We start from the raw sequence: 21,145 nt of genomic DNA, 5'->3' as shown, positions 1-21,145 counted from the left end.
AGTTACTGACTCAATTACTTTTTGGAGAGAAGTCATTTGTAACTAATTACTTTTTAAAAGTAAGATTAACAACAGTGCTTGCTGGTTTACTGATGTAACATTGACAAAGCGTGACGAGTGTTGCCAATATTCGGCACGTTTTTGTTTGAAAAAAAAAAATCTTTTCTCCATGCTCAATGTGGTACACACAAGGACACAGGACAGAGGTTGAGTCAACTTTAATCCATTTTTACTGGCTGCAAGAGTGATTTAGTTATTGCCACCACCTGTTACGTGACACAGGTAAGTAACAGGTCTGTTAATTACACAAATTAGAGAAGCATCACATGATTTTGCAAAGGGTGCCAATACGTTTGTTCGGCCCATTTTTTTATTTTTGTGTAAAGTGATAATGGTTTAATTTTTTCCCATTCTCTTTTGTGTTTTTTCATTGCAAGCTAAAAAAATAAAGATATTACTACCAAAGCATTTGTAATTGCAATCATTTTCTGGGAGAAAATGAGCATTATCTGACAGAATTGCAGGCGTGCCAATACTTTTGGCCAACAGTACATTTTTACATTTTTTAGGAATCAAAAAATCAGTTCAATCAGTTAATATAAAAAGATGTTATAGAATGTATAATGCACTAACGTGTTGAACCTGAAAAGTAACGTCAGTTACTTTGCTGAGTAACTAAATACTCTTACAATGAGGTAACTGGGCTACTAACTCAATTACTTTTTGGAAGAAGTAATTTGTAACTGTAACCGTAAGAAAGTGAGACTAGCAGAGCGAAATACCTCGTCACTGTCGGCGGGCGGCGAAGGCGAGCGACAGCCACCGAGGGAGGACACAGAGCTGCCGGCGCCCTCCTCGCTGGACTCCTCGCCGAGTGGTGAAGGGAGGGCGTGGCAGCGGGTCGGCGCCGTCATCTGAAAATACATCTGTCTATGTTAAAAGAAAGACTTTTACAACAGCAAAAAAAATGGACAAAGAGCCTAAAATGGACAAAATTAAGGAACACAAAAGTTATCAACCAGTTTTGGCAAAAACATTCACTTCCGAGGTCTCGTCGATTTCCATTTTCAACTTGGACCAGCAAAAAAATCGCCAATGGTGGTCGTTATTTTTGACTCCTACACAAAAATAATGCTTCCTCAAATTGCTCCAACATTTCGTGGGCGCAAAATGCAAGGATGAAGAGGTGACCAGGTGACCCTTGTAATGAAGAGGAGATGATCCAAATTTGGGTAGAGGAAGTGCCCCAAAATCAATAGGAAGTGACCAATAAACAAGCTATGACCTGGAAATGACCTAAATTAACAGGAAATGATCAAGAAGTGAATGCCCCAAAATGCAGCACGGCCGAGAACCAAAAGTGGCATTTGCCATGTGGCAAAATGGATCTTGCCATGTGGCAAAAAATTTTTGCCATGTGGCAAAATGGATCTTGCCATGTGGCAAAAATTTTTTGCCATGTGGCAAAATGGATTTTGCCATGTGGCATTTTTTTTTGCCATGATGCAAAATTATTTTCACATGTGGCATTTTTTTTGGGTATGTGGCAAAATGCATTTTGGTTTGTTGCATTTTTTTGGGGGGGGGGGGGCATTTTGGGGGGGTATTGTATTTTTGCAGGCCATGCACGTTCATGCCATTGACGGCTATGCACGTCCAAATTTTCCATTCATTTAAAATGGCAGAAAAACATGAGGCTGTGATTTTTGGCCATCCACTTACCATTACAGTGCTTTGACATTCAATGGACACCCAAGTCAGGCTATGCCATTGACGGCTGTGCACGTCCAAATTTTCCATTCATTTTAAATGGCAGAAAAACATGTGTGGCTGTGATTTTTGGCCATCCACTTACCGTTACAGCGCATTGACATTCAACAGACACCCAAATCAGGCTATGCAATTGACGGCTATGCACGTTCAAATTTTCCATTCATTTTAAATGGCAGAAAAACATGTGTGGCTGTGATTTTTGACCATACATTTTACATTAGAGCGCATTGACATTCAGCTGGCAATCAAGTCAGGCTATGCCATTGACGGATATGCACGTCCAAATTTTCCATTCATGTTAAATGGCAGAGAAACGTGTGGTTGTTATTTTTGACCATACACTTTACATTAGAGCGCATTGACATTCAACTGGCACCCATGTCAGGCTATGCCATTGACGGCTATGCACGTCGAAATTTTCCATTCATTTTAAATGGCAGAAAAACGTGTGGCTGTGATTTTTGGCCATCCACTTACCGTTACAGCGCATTGACATTCAACAGACACCCAAATCAGGCGATGCAATTGACGGCTATGCACGTTCAAATTTTCCATTCATTTTAAATGGCAGAAAAACATGTGTGGCTGTGATTTTTGACCATACATTTTACATTAGAGCGCATTGACATTCAGCTGGCAATCAAGTCAGGCTATGCCATTGACAGCTATGCACGTCCAAATTTTCCATTCATGTTAAACGGCAGAGAAACGTGTGGTTGTTATTTTTGACCATACACTTTACATTAGAGCACATTGACATTCAACTGGCACCCATGTCAGGCTATGCCATTGACGGCTATGCACGTCCAAATTTTCCATTCATTTTAAATGGCAGAAAAACATGTGTGGCTGTGATTTTTGGCCATCCACTTACCGTTACAGCGCATTGACATTCAACGGACACCCAAATCAGGCTATGCAATTGACGGCTATGCATGTCCAAATTTTCCATTCATTTTAAATGGCAGAAAAACGTGTGGCTGTGATTTTTGACCATACATTTTATATTAGAACGCACTGACATTCAGCTGGCAACCAAGTCAGGCTATGCCATTGACGGCTATGCACGTCCAAATTTTCCATTCATGTTAAATGGCAGAGAAACGTGTGGTTGTGATTTTTGCCCATACACTTTACATTAGAGCACATTGACATTCAACCGACACCCAAGTCAGGCTATGCCATTGACGGCTATGCACGTCCAAATTTTCCATTCATTTTAAATGGCAGAAAAACATGTAGTTGTGATTTTTGACCATACACGTTACATTAGAGCGCATTGACATTCAACTGGCACCCAAGTAAGGCTATGCCATTGACGGATATGCACGTCCAGATTTTCCATTCATTTTAAATGGCAGAAAAACGTGTGGCTGTGATTTTTGGCCATCCACTTACCATTACAGCGCATTGACATTCAGCAATTGATGGCTATGCGCGTCCAAATTTTCCATTCATTTTGCCACATGGCAAAATCCATTTTGCCACATGGCAAAAAAATGCCACGTGGCAAAATCCATTTTGCCACATGGCAAAAAAAAAAATGCCACATGGCAAAATCCATTTTGCCCCAAGGCAAATACCACTTTTGGTTCTCGCTGTCTCTCCCAAAATATGAGTAAAAATATAAGCACCCGATGACGCACCGTTGCAGGCGTCTCCTCTCTGCGGTCGCCGATTTCCGAGTCGTCGCCGATGGTCAGCAGAAGCGTGGCGTGCTTGGCCTTCACTGCCAACATTTTGCACTTGGAGTTAAGCGAGGCGATCTGTTCTTGGTAGCTCTTGATCTTTTGGGCCAGCTCCTGAGGAAAGGACAAAAAGCTGTCGCTCCGACAGACAGACGGACGGACGGCGGTGCTTTACTTCATGGTGGAGGATCTGTGCCTGGAGCTCCTGGATGTTGCCGGCAGTGACAGGGCGGTCTTGGATGACGCGGTGCGCTTCTTCGATCAAGCCCTGCAGCTCTCCGACTTCCTGTTCGTACTGTTCGTACTGCACCACGGCTTCCTGGAAGGTCGGGAATCTCAGATGAGTTGAGGAATTGCCGACGACGGAGGCGTCCGAGGCTTTTGCCAACTCCTTAACTCAGTGGCTTCCGTGGACGGCGCTTCACGTCCAAAGTGGGAGGGCTGGCGGCGTTCGTTCATTGGCTGCCCACCCTCCCGCTTCCAACGGATTCAACGTCTACTAGTGATTAACTCATTTCTATTCAAGGCAGAAGTATGAAAAGACCCCTAAAGGCACCATTCCCTTTAAAGTCAATGTATTGACATCAACATAAACATTAGAACATAAGACACGATTTATGCTTACAAACCTCGATACCATCATTATTATTTGGTGCAACTGCATTCTACATGCCGAAATGCTTTCTAGAGTTCTTCTTAACACTGATAGTAGGGTTGGGCGCGTTGGGGGGAGCGCTTTTGTGCGCCGGTGGATTTTACAACCCAGAAGTATACTGAATTTTAGAATGTAAACAATGGCACGTGCCTTTCTTTTGAGGATTGTCAGACATGCCTATCTTCATTATGCTGCCAAAATAAGTTAAATCCCCTTGTTTTTAGACTGAATCTACCACAAGTAAATGAAATTATCTGACAGTGCTTCAAGTACATTTTACTCAGATTTCTTGAAATAAAGAAAAATAGCTAACTAAATACAGTATAAGCCTAACAGACATATTTTAAACAATAAAGTAGAATATTTTTTCTTGAAGAAAAGCCTGCTTGTCAGAAATGTTCTTAATTCAAGAATAGATACTGTTCTAAAGATTATTTGAAAGCAATTTTTATCTTGATTTAGGTGAAAAATTAACAACTTTTAGATGTATGGGCTTAATAAGAACAAACTGTAATCTTTACATGACGTAAATGTAATAATCTGAAGCATTAATCTGTTAACTAGTCTTTAACACTCGAAATACGATGGAGAAAATTATTTGACTGGATTTAAGAAAAATAATCTGATTACGTCATATTAAATATGAAGTGTACTAACAATTATTTTTGTTTTAACCCTTTTTGTACTTGCCATACCCTATCATATTTAGTTTGGCGATGAAGTCCAAAACATTTACCTAAGGTTGCCACCTTCAATCAGCTGTAGAGTTGTTATTTCTTGGAATATTTAAAAAGCGTTTCCAGTTCTGTGAATGGCGGGGAAAGCTCTTTAAAGCGATGTATTACATGATGCGTTTTGAAAAGGAAAAAAAAAAATGGTCCGAAATACCTAACTTAGATTCAACATCTTGGATCGCACAGTATAATGATGAATAATAGGTGTTTTTAGATAGTTATTCTGAGATTTAGCGGTATTCAGGGGTACTTAAAGGATTAATTCTGACTTGCGCGGAAATTCGGGTTACGTCGCCAATGTCGGAACAGATCTCATTCGTAACTCGGGGACTACCTGTATTTCTTTTCACTAGCTTAGCGTGTCGCTACCTGTAGGATGTTGCACTGCTGGATGGCCACGTGCTGCAAGTGGCTGGCGTCCTGTTGCAAACGTAGCGCCGTGTGGCAGACGGCCAAGTCTGGCATCACCTCTTCGGGCACCCGCAAAGCGCTCTGGCACACCTGCACCGCCTGCACCTGCTGCTTCAAACTCTCCATGTCTGCCATCATACGCTATCGGGGACAGATAATAATAATTAAACAAAAGACTCAGAACCCCACTTCTTGAATGTGGGCGGCTTAGGCTACTTGTCTCTGAATCAGCTGTTCTTTGAGGCTCTGGCGAGCCAGCTCGGGTGACGTCAGTGCCGATCGAACCTGCTCCAGAGCGCCGTGTAACGCCTTCACCTCACATTCTAGTGCTTCCAGACTCTGAGCATGACAAAAAGGGTGGGGAAAATGCTCTTAACACTAAATGAATGCATGCTCTCTCGAATGTCGAGTCACCGGCATCACGGCTCGCTCAGATGTCACCGAATGTCCGATCCATTTAAAGCGGGAGGGCCGACGGCAGCCACGTCGATAAGGGCGACGTTCCCATCAAAGTCAATGATATTCCAATAAGTATTTTCTATTTCTAAATATCTGTTATTTACTCAGTAGCTGCCATTGATGACGCTAGACATCCAATCCATTTGGAGTGGGAGGGCTGACAGCGAATTTGTCCATTTGCTGTCACCCCCACTTCAAATAGATTGGACGTCGTCCACCAGTGATAAACTCTTGCAAGGGTTTGAACTGCCCCATAAAACAAGAGAAGGTGACCCGAAAATGCCGTAAAATCAACAGGAAGGGATTAAAAAATGAACAAGGTAAGCCTGTCGCAATATGCAATAATTCCAGTTATCGCGCGAGAAATAAAAATGAAGGCGGTAATTTTTCCGCTGTGATTTATCACCCCGCGTGCACGTGCGTTCGTGCGGCAGACATGCTGTTAAAAGTTCGGATTCCTCGTTACCAACTGCGCAAAATGCATCTTCGTTCCAGGTCCGGCAAAAACTAGCGCCGGATTATATCCTAGTGTTCAACGTATACCTACCGGCCGCGTCAGTGCTCCAGAGTGACTGTGGACCATCTATGGCGCGCCGGTGTTGTTGACGTGTGGGCGCACCCGTCAGGAGTGACATTTCACGCGGGGCGGCTATTTTTCGGTACAACGCCGGATATTTACAACGAAGTCCGCCAAAACATTGTTACCGACTTGGCTGCTACGAACAACCTCGCTTTGACAACGAACAGCTGCATGAAATTAAGAGCGCTGTGCTTCAAACTCGTCCTGTTTATGAAAGTTGATTGTCATATGCTAGTGTTGTGTAGTAATGAGCAGACGTGACCTCAGTGGCGCTTGCAAACTTTTTTTTAATGCGCGCACACACTAGATATCATGAAATGGCAAACTAGATGTGCTACGTCCCATGCCATTGGCTACGTGAGCCCAGAGTGATTATGGGACACGTAGTCCATATACTTCATCGATGAATACTAAACTGTCATGACTGAATGGAAGTTAAGAAGGCCAAATCAATCCATACCAGTGACTATAGATAATGTTGCAAATATTGTTAATTCAGTATGTGACACAGATGGATTCAGATCACAAATAGGATGTCTTGCTCATGTAGTAAACCTAGCTGCTAAGAGAGCTGTAGCAATCAACAGTGTGCCCTGCCTCACTTTACAAACAGCAAAGATTGTTCTCAGCACTTTTATACAAAAATTTTTCAGATCAGTAAGAAGTAAGCACATAAATATTATGCACTAAAATGCATGTTTATATGATGGCAATTTAATTTTGCTTGTTAGCAAAAAAAAAAAAAAACAACAACAACAACAGCAAAAACGAAACAAAAAACAATTGTTTTTTTTACAGCGCGTTAAATGTATTGAATCGGATCGAAAATCGTGTCGCCCGTATCAAAAATCGTACCGAACCGTGACTTAACTGTATCGTTGCATCCCTATGGAACACCATTGCAGAAGCTATGACGGGAAAGGTTTTCATTTGCCTAAAAGCTTAAGTTATTAACTGCAATTTTTTTTTTAAAAACACATTTTATTTATTCTGTGTTTCTGTGCGGTATCAATATTGTTGTTTTTTACTTAAGAGGCATGGTCTATTGTTTTCAGTTGTGATTTCTTAAAAAGTATTTTTGAATTTAAGAGTAAATATTTATTGTGTTTAAATGGGTGTACTTGATCTATTAATATATACTGTATTCTCACTGTTATTGTAAATTGGTTAAAAAAAAATTGGGGGGGGGGGGCGCAATAATATCGCATATCGCAATAATTTAAGAGAATAATTATCGCACACTAAAATTTGTTATCGCGACAGGCCTAGAACAAGGTGCCCCAAAATCAGTGGCGCCTCTGAAAATTTTTCATAGGGGTGGCCAGATGGGGCAACTTCAAATCTTGGGGTGGCACACCAAAACTAAAAGCCATAATTTCAGGTTTTCATTCTATTATTGCAGTAAAAAGGCCAGGGGAAAACTATCAGAAAGATTTAAGGACACGGCTACTGATATACTTTGGTGTATTGTGTAATATTTGATGTTACTAATGATTTAAACAGCAAATCTATCCTCTATCCTCTATCTGGAGGTGAGAGCACGCGAGAGCAGAATTATAGACGCCATGACTTTAACGAGACATTATCGCGTACTCACCTTGTTTCGATCCAAAAACTTCATGTAGCATGTATCACCGAGTGTCAAGACACAGCTGTGAATGGACACAGCTGGATTTTTTTTTTAATTTTATGGGTGAAACATGGAAATATAAAAAGGGTCGCGATGCAGAAATCGCAGACATCAAGGAGTGGTCGAGATGTTCTTTTTCATATATTTACCCTTTTAAATGTTTTTTTTATTTTTTCTTTGTTTGGATCGATTATTTATCATCTAACATATCAGGTAAAATGTGAAAGTAACAAAAAAAATTTTTTTTTTTAAATTAAGCGATAGTTATGAGGCAGATATCCGTGACTTTTTCACAGACACCAAATTTTTCATTTTGACGTAATTTGTTTAAAAGTTTAAAATATGAGAGTGAATAATTTTTTTAAAGTCGTTTAAAAAAAACATTTTTTTTAACAAAATATTGGACATCGAATAATGATTGAAAGCTATAAATGACAGACATTTTGAATAATAAATATAATTACTCACCTTCTTTTTATGGCTGGGTTGAAACAAAAGCGGTTGCGCGATGTCTGTAAACGGGGGTTTCCAGGGTAAAAGGGACAAATTAAAAATAGTTCGGGGGCTTAATGGGCCATGAATCTGCTCTGGCAGCATACAGACATATTGTTCTTTTGGCTTAAAATACAGCAGTTTATTTTATAGAGGGTTGCAAGAGCAGAAACTGCTCTTTCAGTCTTGTCTGTGTTTTCCGCCATATACTGGCAAGTGGGGTGGCCAGTGGGGTGGCCAACAAATTTGTAGGGGGGGCAGTGGCCACCCCTGGCCACCCCCTGGTGGCACCACTGCCCAAAATGAACAGGAAGTAACTCAAAAAAATGCTCTAAAACAGGGGTCGGAAACCTTTTAGACAGAGAGAGCCAAAACCCAACATTTCTAAAATTTGATTCCACAAGAGCCTTGGAGTGTGTGTCTATGTGTATACCGTATTGGCGGTATACACCGTATATAAGACTACCCTGATTATAAGACGACCCCCTCTTTTTCAAGACTCAAGTTTGAAAAAGACTTTTTCAACACCAAATTAATTTTTTGACAGAAAATAATTACAGTACACCTGAAACAAATGATTATAACTATATATTTGAGAGAAAAAAACATGTTATTTTGCCTCATTCAAATCTTAATATCTGAACATTTAAATATGTAAACTAAAGTGCAATCACATTCGTAAATGAATGGCTTCTGGTTTTTGAAATGTAAATAAACCAATCTATTGTGATGAAACAACAAAATTGCAATAACTGCATTAACCATCAAAGTGAAGTCTAACTAACTGTAGTCTTGAAACAAATCTGAATAAGGAAAACCATTGCAATAAAATAATGCAAACTGGTTAAACTTGAGAGTAGCTGAGATCTGTCAAGACAGAACATCGCTTCAATGATATCTGGCGCCATCTGGTGTCGTGAATGGGTATAACGTCTAGAGCGCGAATATCAGACGACCCCCTTTTTCAGTCTAATTTCAATGCAAAAAACACCGTCTTGTATTCGGGCCAATACGGTATATGTTTAAAAACACACACTGTATATTCCCTGTTCTTTTGCCAGCTTGTCGGAGTCCGTTTTATAAGCACTGTTTCTTTCGTGAATGCATTTGAATGCATTACATGGGAGGCAGAGGGTGGTCACGCTCTACTTTTACGAGCAGTCGCCGAGTTGCGATTGAAATAAATCTTGAGAAAACAACAAAGAAAGTCTTAACATCGTTACTTGGGTTGTTAAAATCAATGCGCTGTTGTGCACTCACCACTAGGAAAATAACAAATAGAAACATGGTGTGGCGCTGCGTATATTTCTTGGAAGCGGAAACCACAATTGGGGACGATTAGCGGGACATGTGCGTAACAGTGGCCCAGACGGGCGGAGCCTCTCTGGGTGGTCTGAGTCTTGCTCAATTCGACAGTCCAAAAAGTCACGAAAGCCTGTGTGACTTGGCGTACCATGCGGTTCCCTTTTGTGGTTTAATTCTCCCCTATGTATTTTTTTATATACTCCACTTCGCTCGGCATCAAGTCGGGAGGGGCCAATACTACTAGATCGCACCTTTTCGGCTTCGTCCAGGCTCTGCAGCCGCGTCCGCAGGCTTCCCTGGAGTTCGTCGGCCCTCCGGCCGAGTTCGCAGACTCGCCGGCTCATGGATTCGGCTTGCAGGACTTCGGAGAGGAGCTCCACTTTCTCCTCCACAGACTCCAGGTCCCCGCGGAGTTCGCGAGACTCTCGCAGGACGGCCTAAGAAGACCAGAAAAGGTTAAGGTGACGTCAAATATGTTCCCAAAGCTGAGCTGAGCCCACCTGGTGCGTCCCCATCTGCTCCCGTAGGTGAAGCGACGAGTCCCAGACGGCATCGGCCCGCAGCAGGTCCTCGGCTTTTTCCGACCACGTCTCCACAAAGTCCAGCGTTTCATGGTACTCGTCCAAATAGCAGACGGCCTGCGCGGGGACAAAGAACAGGCCGAATAACCGACGGAAAAACATCAGCGCTTCGCTCTCTTGAAAAGAGACGTTTGTGAGGGAGGGAGGGAGGGAGGGAGGGAGGGAGACCTTTTTGAGCCAGTTGTTGCGGCAGTCAGCCAGTCGAGCTGTGTGACGCCGCATCTCTGACAGCTTCCCGACGGCGTCGCTCAGCTGCTTGGCCTGCAGAGGGTCGCGGCGGCTGAACTCCCGCACGGCCGCGTCCAGCTCAGACAGGCTACGACCACAGCTGTCCAATTCCTCGGCTAGCCTCTGTGTGCATGCGTGTGTTCAGGAAAAAAAGACAATTGAGTGTTCGGAGAAAAAATCAGCGTCTGCATAGACTTCATTACTATTGACGGGTCACTTCGTCATTCTTTGCGCGACGCCTTATCAGAGGGGGCCAAGCTTCATTTAGTAATAGCCGAAGATGGCACACGCTCATGTCAGATTTAAGCTTGGATTTACTTACGATCGGATTTAACTACGAAAGCTGTACTGCATACAAACAGGAAGGATTGTCTCAGGAGTGATTTGTTCAAGGATTCAAGGTAAATAATGTATTTTTCGTACCATGCATGCGTGATTGAAGCATTTATTTGCAGGAATTTTATTCTTTGTTTACAGATGGAGGTGGTTAATTTTCGTAACTGACTAGCCTCATAGTTTACTTTTAACCAAGAATCGAGACTGTTTTACGACCATATCTATAAAGAATTCAGGGATTTAAGCATTTATTCACAAGAATTTTCGCCACAAAAGCTCTGTCTACGCCAGGCGGCCGCTATCCTCATTCGCTAACAGAGTAGCATTATACTTCGACAATATACGTAAAATAAACGTTAACTGCACGGTTTCTTTGCTTTTAATCATGAATCAAGACTGTTTTACGTCCATATCTATGAAGACTTCGGGGATTTAAGCATTTATTCACAAAAATTTCGCCATAAAAGCTCCTTTTACGCCAGGCGGCCGCTAGTCTCATTCGCTAACAGTATATAGTGTATAATGATAATAAAGGGCTATTCTATTCTATAATAAGTTGTGATTGTATAGAGAATTTATTAATAATGTATTTACATATTATTTTTTAATCTATTCTGCATGTTTTCCCTAAGTATTATGTTTCTGATGATTTATTAGCTGTTGAACACTTGCAGTAAATAAAAAAAAAATAGGTTGCTATTTTGGTCAGAAAGTTTTTATATAATTATTTATATTGAATATTGCTATTGATCCAGAAAATATAGGTGATTATCTCTGCATTTGGTGATTTTTGGAGACTTTTATAGCCATTTTAAGTTGTGTTATACTTATATAGAAAATAATCAATCGGGAATTTATAAGGGAACGACAAATTTTTTTATGCCACTGCTCATGGAGACTCATATATGACTAAGGCAGTTTTAGTTTTCGGTCGGTAACAGGTTATGGTTAGGTTATGAAGTCTATGCACTACTATATCCACAGTTAGTGTAGGCGTTGAATGTATTTCTTATTGTTGTTGTATGTTCTTTTCTTCTGTCTCTCTCTCTCTCCTTTTCCATTTTCCTTTCTGTGCCCATATAACCCCAATTTTTTTTTTTATTACCACGAAATGTCCCACATTTTCAAAACCATACTGTAAATGTAGTATTTTCCCATTTTTCTACTATGGAAATTTGACATCCATTACATCCATCAGAAAAAAATATTAAGTGGATTTATTAGTGCAGTCCACAGAAAATGCTGATCTACCTGGACTTCTTCTTTGGCTTGGTCGACGTCTGGAGATTTTTCCTGGAACTTGTCAGAGATGACTTGAAGTTTTTCTGACACCCTCTGGATTCCGGAAGTCAACTCCTCTTTGATTTCTCTGCTTTTCTGCAGGTCTCTCTCTTTGGACAGAACCTGCCAGGTACATAAAAAATGAAAAAAACAACACTCGCATAGGGATGGCGCGTCGTACCTGATCTTGGATGGCCCCTAGAGCCAGCGAGACCTCGGCCAACTGCATGGAGATTTCGGAGGGCAAGATGGTGTAGAGATCCAGGTACTTGCTCTGTTGCCGCTCGGCTAATTTGTCCACGTTCTGACGGTACGTGATCACGTCTCCGTGGACCGTCTGCACGGGCGCAAAAAGGACACCTTTCGGTAAAATGTCAATTGCAGGGGTGCTTCGTTCATTTCCGATGGGAAAACAGTTTTGAAAACGTTACTTTTGCCGAATTGACATGAAAAAGTTCAAAATCAAGGCACGCGAAAGCTATCCGACAGATTTTGGTAAAAAAAAAAAAAAAGTCCATTTCTAAGAAAAATTTTGTCTAGGTTCCGATCACGCCGGTGTCATTTTTCTCAACGATATTATACAATTTTTTTTTAAAAAGACACATTTTTCATGACGACGACGAGGTAAAAACATATCTCGGAAGACAAAAAAACATAACGTGACGAATGCCGGTTTTCGTCCAACGAGGCGAGAATAAAACCAAAATGAACCATGGTTTCCATCAATATGTGTGATATTTTCTTATTGTACGTGTAGTACATCAGCCTGCATCGTAGCAGGCTTTGGTTGTGTCACTCGTGTGACGTGCTGCTCCCCGCCCCGCCCAGGTAACAGATTGAAAATATGTATCCCTTGTTCGGTAAAATTCATAAATATAATCATTAAAAATAGCAATTAAAAACGTGTGGATATGGGTTTTTAGATAGTTAACAGTATTCATATTTTTAAAATCATTTTAAAATAAACGATGTGAGATCGGTGCTCCGCTCGTTTAGCCTCTGTGAGAGAAGTGATCGGTGATCGACTAGGTGTCTGCTAAAACACAGAAGAGGGAGAACTATGCCAATTAAGAGTTAAAATGGCCGCCATTAACAGTCGAAGTTCACTCATGTTTGGTCATTTGTATGAATATTTATTTTCATTGATGTATTTGGCAACTCTTTATCTAATGTCTAACAAATTTTTATGGCTTTTGTTTGAGAAAACCAAGTATTGTCAAATACATGAGGAATTTATTGACCCGTTTATGTGTTTTGTGTAAAATGGACTGCTGAATATACTGTATAATTTTGTTTATCAAAAAGAAGAACTTATTTACAACGATAATTATATATTTTTCTTGATTTTTGTGTACATTTTGTTTGGAATACAGGTCGTCCCCGGGTTACGAACAAGTTCCTTTCCTACGCTGGCGACGTAACTGGAATCAACCCTTTAACTACCCCTACATACCCTCTAAATCTCAAAATAAATATCCAAAAACATGAATCATACATTATTGTACTGTCCTCGCCAAGATGTTGGAGCTAAATCCTAGCGAGACAGCGAGCTAAACTCCAAAATGACGATGTCAGACGGCCGTTTGGTTTGTTCCTTTTCATCTTCCAAACTAGCAATTCAAATTTGGTTTCTAACTAGCTGCTGATACAGCAATAACAAAAGATTAGCATCTATCAGTAAGCATCAGAACACCATCAAAAACAATCACATAAACTCACTTACTAAATGTAACGCGTAGTGTTAGCATAGCATTTGCGCTTGCATTAGCCTTAGTGTGGCGAGTGTTCTTTTAAAGTTGACAGTCCGTTGCATCCAAGTGGGTATCATGAATTCAAAATACAACCCTTAGCAAAAAGTATGGAATCACCAGTCTCGGACGAGCACTCACTTGGACATTTTATCATGTAGAACAAACTCAGATAAAAAGCTTGAAAAAAATAATGAATTAGTTCAAAAGTGCAACTCTTTAGCATTCAGAAACACTAAAAGAACATTGTGGCGGTCAGTAAGTGTTACTTTTATAGAGCGGTGCAGGGAAACAAAAGTTCCAGCATCATCACCTTGTCAAGAGTCAAGAATCTGCAATGGACAAGGTGATGATGCTGGAACTTTTGTCTGGAGCTGTTCCATTGAGATTTACAAAGATGACTGCCTGAAGAAAACATCAAAATTCCCTCAGTCCTTGATGATATGGGGCTGCATGTTAGGCAAAGGCACTGGGGAGATGGCTGTGGTTATATCCTCAATAAATGCAGTTTACATTGAAATTTTAGACAGCTTTCTTATCCCTCCAATTGAATTTTTTTTTGTCATTTTCCAAGATGACAATGCATCATGCCATTGAGCTAAAACTGTTAAAGCATTCCTTGGAGAAAGACTCATCCAGTCAATGTCATGCCTGCAAATAGCCCAGATCTCAACCCTATTGAAAACCTGTGGTGGAAATTGAAAAAAAAAAAAAAAAAAAAAAAAAAAAAAGGTCCACAGCAAGGCTCCGACCTGCAAGGATGATCTGGCAACTGCAATCAAAGAGAGTTGGCACCAAATTGATGAAGAATACTCAACAAGTCCATGCCTCAGAGACTGCTAGCTGTCATAAAAAAAGTTGATTGATTGATTGATTGATTGATTGATTGATTGATTGATTGATTGATTGATTGATTGATTGATTGATTGATTGATTGATTGATTGATTGATTGATAAAAGCCAGAGGTGGTGCGACTAAATACTACAGATGTGTTGTTTGTTTCTCATGATTCCATATTTTTTTCCTCAGAATTGAGTGATTCCATATATACAGTGGGGCAAATAAGTATTTAGTCAACCATTAATTGTGCAAGTTCTCCCACTTGAAAATATTAGAGAGGCCTGTAATTGTCAACATGGTTAAACCTCAACCATGACAGACAGAATGTGGAGAAAAAAAAACAGAAAATCACATTGTTTCATTTTTCAAGAATTTATTTGCAAATCATGGTGGAAAATAAGTAATTGGTCAATACCAAAAGTTCATCTCAATACTTTGTTATGTACCCTTTGTCGGCAATAACGGAGGCCAAAGGTTTTCTGTAACTCTTCGCAAGCTTTTCGCACACTGTTGCTGGTATTTTGGCCCATTCCTACATGAAGATCTCCTCTAGAGCAGTGATGTTTTGGGCTGTCGTTGGGCAACACGGACTTTCAACTCCCTCCACAGATTTTGTATGGGGTTGAGATCTGGACACTGGCTAGGCCACTCCAGGACCTTGAAATGCTTCTTACGAAGCCACTCCTTTGTTGCCCTGGCTGTGTTTTTGGGATCGTCATGCTGAAAGACCCAGCCACGTCTCATCTTCAATGCCCTTGCTGATGGAAGGAGATTTTCACTCACAATCTCTTGATACATGGCCCCATTCATTCTTTCCTTTACACAGATCAGTCGTCTCGGTCCCTTTCCAGAAAAACAGCCCCAAAGCATGTTTCCACCCCCATACTTCACAGTGGGTAAGGTGTTCCTCGGATGCAATTCAGTATTCTTTCTCCTCCAAACACGACAACCTGTGTTCTACCAAAAAGTTCTATTTTGATTTCATTTGACCATAACATATTCTCCCAGTCCTCTTCTGGATCATCCAAATGCTCTCTAGCTAACCGCAGACGACCCTGAACGTGTACTGGCTTCAGTAGGGGTACACGTCTGGCAGTGCAGGATTTGAGTCCCTGGCGTGCATTGTGTTACTGATAGTAGCCTTTGTTACTGTGGTCCCAGCTCTCTGTAGGTCATTCACTAGGTTCCCCCATGTGGTTCTGGGATTTTTGCTCACCGTTCTTGTTATCATTTTGACGCCACGGGGTGAGATCTTGCATGGAGCCCCAGATCGAGGGAGATTATCAGTGGTCTTGTATGTCTTCCATTTTCTAATAATTGCTCCCACAGTTATTTCTTTACACCAAGCGTTTTACCTATTGCAGATTCAGTTTTCCCAGCCTGGTGCAGGTCTACAATTTTGTTTCTGGTGTCTCTCGACAGCTCTTTGGTCTTGGCCATAGTGGAGTTCGGAGTGTGACTGACTGATGTTGTGGACAGGTGTCTTTTATACCGATAATGAGTTAAAACAGGTGCTACTAATACAGGTAGCGAGTGGAGCCTCGTTAGAAGAAGTTAGACCGCTTCATTAGAGGAAGTTAGACCTCTGACAGCCAGAAATCTTGCTTGTTTGTAGGTGACCAAATACTTATTTTCCACTCTAATTTGGAAATAAATAATTTAAAAATCAAACAATGTGATTTTCTGCTTTTTTTCCCCACATTCTGTCTCTCATGGTTGAGGTTTACCCATGTGGGCAATTACAGGCCTCTCTAATCTTTTCAAGTAGGAGATCTTGCACAATAGGTGGTTGACTAAATACTTATCTGCGCCACTGTATTTCCCTGCACTTGCTCTATAAAAGTAAAATTTACTGACCACCACAATGTTTTTTATTCATTTCTTTTAGTGTTTCTGAATGCTAAAGAGTTGCACTTTCGAACTAATTCATTATTTTTTCAAGCTTTTTAATCTGAGTTTTTTATACATGATAAAATGTCTGAGTGAGTGTTCATCCGAGACTGGTGATACCATACTTTTTGCTAGGGGTTGTAATGTAGTGTTTTCCTGCTGAGTGTGTCTCATCATTACCAAGTTGGCGCTGTAGTATTGTCAATTTTCATTCTAAATTGTTGGAAACCTTTGTTGACTGAAATATAGACAAAAACTAGACAAAGACTGAGCCATTTTGAAATGACTAAGACAAAAAAGCACTTTGTCCATGAAACTAAGACAATGGGCTGCCAAATGAATGTCATTTGAGCTTTTCGACATTCGCCCACCTCTAGTTCCTGAAGTAGAGAGTCCAGGTCAGATGGGGGGTTGAAAAGAAGCTCCCTGGTCTCCTGGATCCAGGCTTTCACCACGCCAAGTTCTCGCTCCACTTCTTCTCGCTCCCTCAGCTCTTGAGCCGCCTGAGCTCGCTTGGTCCTGGACAGTGTCAGGAGACTACGGCGAAAGACCGGACAAGAAAGCACCTTCTTTCAAACCAAGACCGCATCTAACCCCCTCCCGAGCAGATCCCTGTCATTTTTTTTCCCCCAAAACCGTACCCGTCCAACTGGTCCTGCGCCAGCCTGATCTCCTTGAGGCCGGGGAGCTCGTCCTGTTCGCCGGTGGGCGAGGGCACCTCCACGTCATGCAGAAGGCTGAGGGCGTATTGGCGCACGAGGGTCAAGGAGGACAGCTCTCTCTCCAGGTCCTGGCTCAAGACGTCGTGTTGCTCCAGCAGGGAACGCAGGGTGGCCTTGGACGCCTTCTCCGCCGCGGTGTTCGGCACCCGACCCCGGAGCTCGTCGACGACCGCTTGCACCTTGCTCATCTTACGCCATCAGATAAATACCAGTTAGCTGCGGGAAGGCGGTGGCCACCAGGCCTCCCCCTTCAAACGGATCGGAGGTCTAGCGCTGTCGATGGCCGCCAATGAGTCAAGCTTTTACAAACTGGCGTACCTTCTCCCGGAAAGTCCTCCACTCTTGCGCAGTATCAGCCAGAACGCGTTCCTGGCTACGGGCCGCGCTGCGGAGTCTGCTCCAGCGCTGCCACACGGTGGTCATGGAGCGACTGATGGTGGCCTTGCTGGCATCGCTGCCCACTTGCTCCAGCTGAGCCGCTTGCTCCTCCAGACTGCTCAGTTTCTCTTGGAAGCCGTTGACCAACGACACCAAGCTCTTCAAACAAAGGGGCCACATTCAGTCTTATGTTTACATGATCAAAAGTGTCACACCAGTATCAATGCGGTTCTAAAATGATGCCATCGGTATTAAGAAACTAGAAAATGCCATTTCTGTAGAAATTGCGATGGGAGCTTTGCTGTGATGGTTGCTATATTGGCTCACTTCCTGTTGATTTGGAGGCATTTTGAGGTCACCTCCTGTTGCTTTTTAGCTACGTCGATGTAGATTTTTGCAGGTCTGGATTAGAAATCAATAGGAGTGAATGAAAGTTTTTGGGTCATTGAAATGAATGGCTAAATAGATGTTGGAAACCAATGGGAAATTTTGCCTATTAGAAATGTATGGTTAAAATGAATTTTTGAATTTGGGGCTAGTTTTGGCAAAAACTATAGCTGTATAATTTCCTAAAAATTTAATGTATGAATTATGTGATTTGGATCAAATTGTAGGCAATCAACTGAGTATCAAGTCATCTATTGAAAGGAAAGAATGTATATTGTTTTTCCAAAAAGGTCGTTGAAGTCAGATGCCAAAAATTGGCGTGACACATTTACAACTAGAACTTATGCGACTCGTCCTACCTGGTGACTCTGCAACTTGTCTTCGGCCTCTTGGCCGGTTGCTGCCTTGGCAGTAGAGAACTGGGTGAGCTTCTTCTCGGCTTGGTTCATCAGCTCGATGACGGTCTGTCGCGCCTCCTGGTACGATTTCCACTTAGCCACGCAGCTGAGGACAAACAGACAAATGAGCGAGCAGTCATCGGAGCACGCACGCGCGATTGCTGTGCGGTCGGTCCGGACGAGGTTGCTTCCACTAACCCGTGAAGGACGTCCCGGTGAGATCTGAGCCGATCTCTGACTTCCAGGCCCCTCTGCTTGGCCGATTCCACGCTTAGCCGCAGCTGCTCTTTGGCCACGGGATTGAGCAGCTCCTCCAGCCGGGGCAGCAGGCTCTCCAGCTCCTCCAGGTGAACGAGGAATTCCCGCTCGGTAGCCACGACACCGTCCTGCTGTCTGAGGCACTCCTCGTAGTTCTCCACGTCAACCCCCGAGCCGGCCTGCTGCAAGAAGGACACGGCGTCTTCCAGCCACTCGCAGGCCGCCTGCATCCTGAAGTGATACTGTTGGCACAGCAGCAGGGCCTGCTCCAGAGTCACCTTCACCGCAAACACAAAGCAAAATGGCCCCTTAGAATGAGTGAAATTTTAGACTACCCCTAAGACCTTCGTACTTGACACTAAAGGTGGGCAGATTTACAGTGCCTTGCAAAAGTATTCGGCCCCCTTGAATCTTGCAACCTTTCGCCACATTTCAGGCTTCAAACATAAAGATATGAAATTTAATTTTTTTGTCAAGAATCAACAACAAGTGGGACACAATCGTGACGTGGAACAACATTTATTGGATAATTTAAACTTTTTTAACAAAAAAAAAAACTGAAAAGTGGGGCGTGCAATATTAGTCGGCCCCTTTACTTTCAGTGCAGCAAACTCACTCCAGAAGTTCAGTGAGGATCTCTAAATGATCCAATGTTGTCCTAAATGACCGATGATGATAAATAGAATCCACCGGTGTGTAATCAAGTCTCCGTATAAATGCACCTGCTCTGTGATAGTCTCAGGGTTCTGTTTAAAGTGCAGAGAGCATTATGAAAACCAAGGAACACACCAGGCAGGTCCGAGATACTGTTGTGGAGAAGTTTAAAGCCGGATTTGGATACAAAAAGATTTCCCAAGCTTTAAACATCTCAAGGAGCACTGTGCAAGCCATCATATTGAAATGGAAGGAGCATCAGACCACTGCAAATTAGGCCTGAACGATATTGGAAAAAACTATTGCTGCGATTTTTTTTGGGTTTGTGATATATTGCGATATTATATTGCGATATTAAAAAAAAAAAGTATATATATTTTTTTCAAGAAATCTTCACAAGATGACTTAAATAGCTGTTTGGAAAGACTTTAGATGACTCACCATCATCACAGTGTACAGTCATCCCTTGTTTTTTGCGGTTAATGGGGACCAGAACCCGCCGCGATAAAGTGAAAAACCGCGAAGTAGCGCGCCTCCCCCATTTTTTTTTTTCATTTTTTTTTTTGTGTGTGTGTTTTTTGTGCCCAATGTATTTATTCAGATTTAGCATTGGAAAGAGATACATTTAAGACATGTTTTTTCTCACTTTTCGCCCCAAAGTGATTTAAAAAATGTATATAAATAATGGTTTTTAAGCACTTCAAATGTCATAATTATGATAAGTTTTAAACATAACTGTCCAACCAAATCATTTTTGAACAAGAATAAAGTACTGTAGCAGATAAATGCTTGGCTTTATTAAATGCTTCTGTTTATCTACTTTAGCTGTGACCGTTGAAGTGACATGTAGAAATTTCAAACTCTTCATGATCACTTCTGGCACAGTATACACATTAATTCCAGCGCGGCTTCCTTCCAACTGCTTAACAAGTTAAACGATGATTGACAGATGCCCGTGTGAAGTCTGCTTCTTTGACCAGATCAAAGCCATCGTTGTGCCAGAGTGACTGAGAGGATCAAAAGGCTGGGAGAGGGAGGGTAGGAGGCTGTGCGCAGACCAGAAAGTGAGGCGTATGTGGATAAAAAAAAAAGAAAACTATCGCACGTGCTTGCGATGGGACTATTGCGGACACGAACATCGTGATGGCGATGTTTAAACGATATATCGTTCAGGCTTACTGCAAATCTACCAAGACCCGGCCGTCCTTCCAAACTTTCTTCTCAAACAAGGAGAAAACTGATCAGAGATGCAGCCAAGAGGCCCATGATCACTCTGGATGAACTGCAGAGATCTACAGCTGAGGTGGGAGAGTCTGTCCATAGGACAACAATCAGTCGTACACTGCACAAATCTGGCCTTTATGGAAGAGTGGCAAGAAGAAAGCCATTTCTCAAAGATATCCATAAAAAGTCTCGTTTAAAGTTTGCCACAAGCCACCTGGGAGACACACCAAACATGTGGAAGAAGATGCTCTGGTCAGATGAAACCAAAATTGAACTTTTTGGCCACAATGCAAATCGATATGTTTGGCGTAAAAGCAACACAGCTCATCACCCTGAACACACCATCCCCACTGTCAAACATGGTGGTGGCAGCATCATGGTTTGGGCCTGCTTTTCTTCAGCAGGGACAGGAAAGATGGTTAAAATTGACGGGAAGATGGATGCAGCCAAATACAGGAACGTTCTGGAAGAAAACCTGTTGGTATCTGCACA

The 21,145-nt window shown here is 42.0% G+C and overlaps 1 protein-coding gene across 7 annotated transcripts in view; it reads right to left on the bottom strand.

Moving 5' to 3' along the window:
- Nucleotides 1-21,145, bottom strand: part of syne1b (spectrin repeat containing, nuclear envelope 1b) — a 264,424-nt gene that overhangs the window by 95,508 nt on the left and 147,771 nt on the right. For all 7 annotated transcript variants that reach the window (XM_057858502.1, XM_057858499.1, XM_057858501.1 and 4 more), the window contains 15 exons: nucleotides 18,716-19,053; nucleotides 18,479-18,623; nucleotides 17,673-17,891; nucleotides 17,274-17,542; nucleotides 17,004-17,169; nucleotides 12,335-12,490; nucleotides 12,124-12,276; nucleotides 10,477-10,659; nucleotides 10,228-10,365; nucleotides 9,979-10,164; nucleotides 5,478-5,600; nucleotides 5,220-5,402; nucleotides 3,637-3,780; nucleotides 3,420-3,575; nucleotides 783-914 (listed from right to left, as the gene is read on the bottom strand). In XM_057858502.1, the coding sequence (XP_057714485.1) occupies nucleotides 783-914; nucleotides 3,420-3,575; nucleotides 3,637-3,780; nucleotides 5,220-5,402; nucleotides 5,478-5,600; nucleotides 9,979-10,164; nucleotides 10,228-10,365; nucleotides 10,477-10,659; nucleotides 12,124-12,276; nucleotides 12,335-12,490; nucleotides 17,004-17,169; nucleotides 17,274-17,542; nucleotides 17,673-17,891; nucleotides 18,479-18,623; nucleotides 18,716-19,053 (2,691 nt within the window). The remainder of the gene's footprint in view (nucleotides 1-782; nucleotides 915-3,419; nucleotides 3,576-3,636; nucleotides 3,781-5,219; nucleotides 5,403-5,477; nucleotides 5,601-9,978; nucleotides 10,165-10,227; nucleotides 10,366-10,476; nucleotides 10,660-12,123; nucleotides 12,277-12,334; nucleotides 12,491-17,003; nucleotides 17,170-17,273; nucleotides 17,543-17,672; nucleotides 17,892-18,478; nucleotides 18,624-18,715; nucleotides 19,054-21,145) is intronic.

This window comes from Corythoichthys intestinalis, chromosome 15 (genome assembly GCF_030265065.1).
Source record: "Corythoichthys intestinalis isolate RoL2023-P3 chromosome 15, ASM3026506v1, whole genome shotgun sequence".
In the NCBI taxonomy this organism is placed as follows: Eukaryota; Metazoa; Chordata; class Actinopteri; order Syngnathiformes; family Syngnathidae; genus Corythoichthys; species Corythoichthys intestinalis.
The sequence above is the reverse complement of the archived record's forward strand: the minus strand, read 5'-3'. Positions and strand labels throughout refer to the sequence as shown.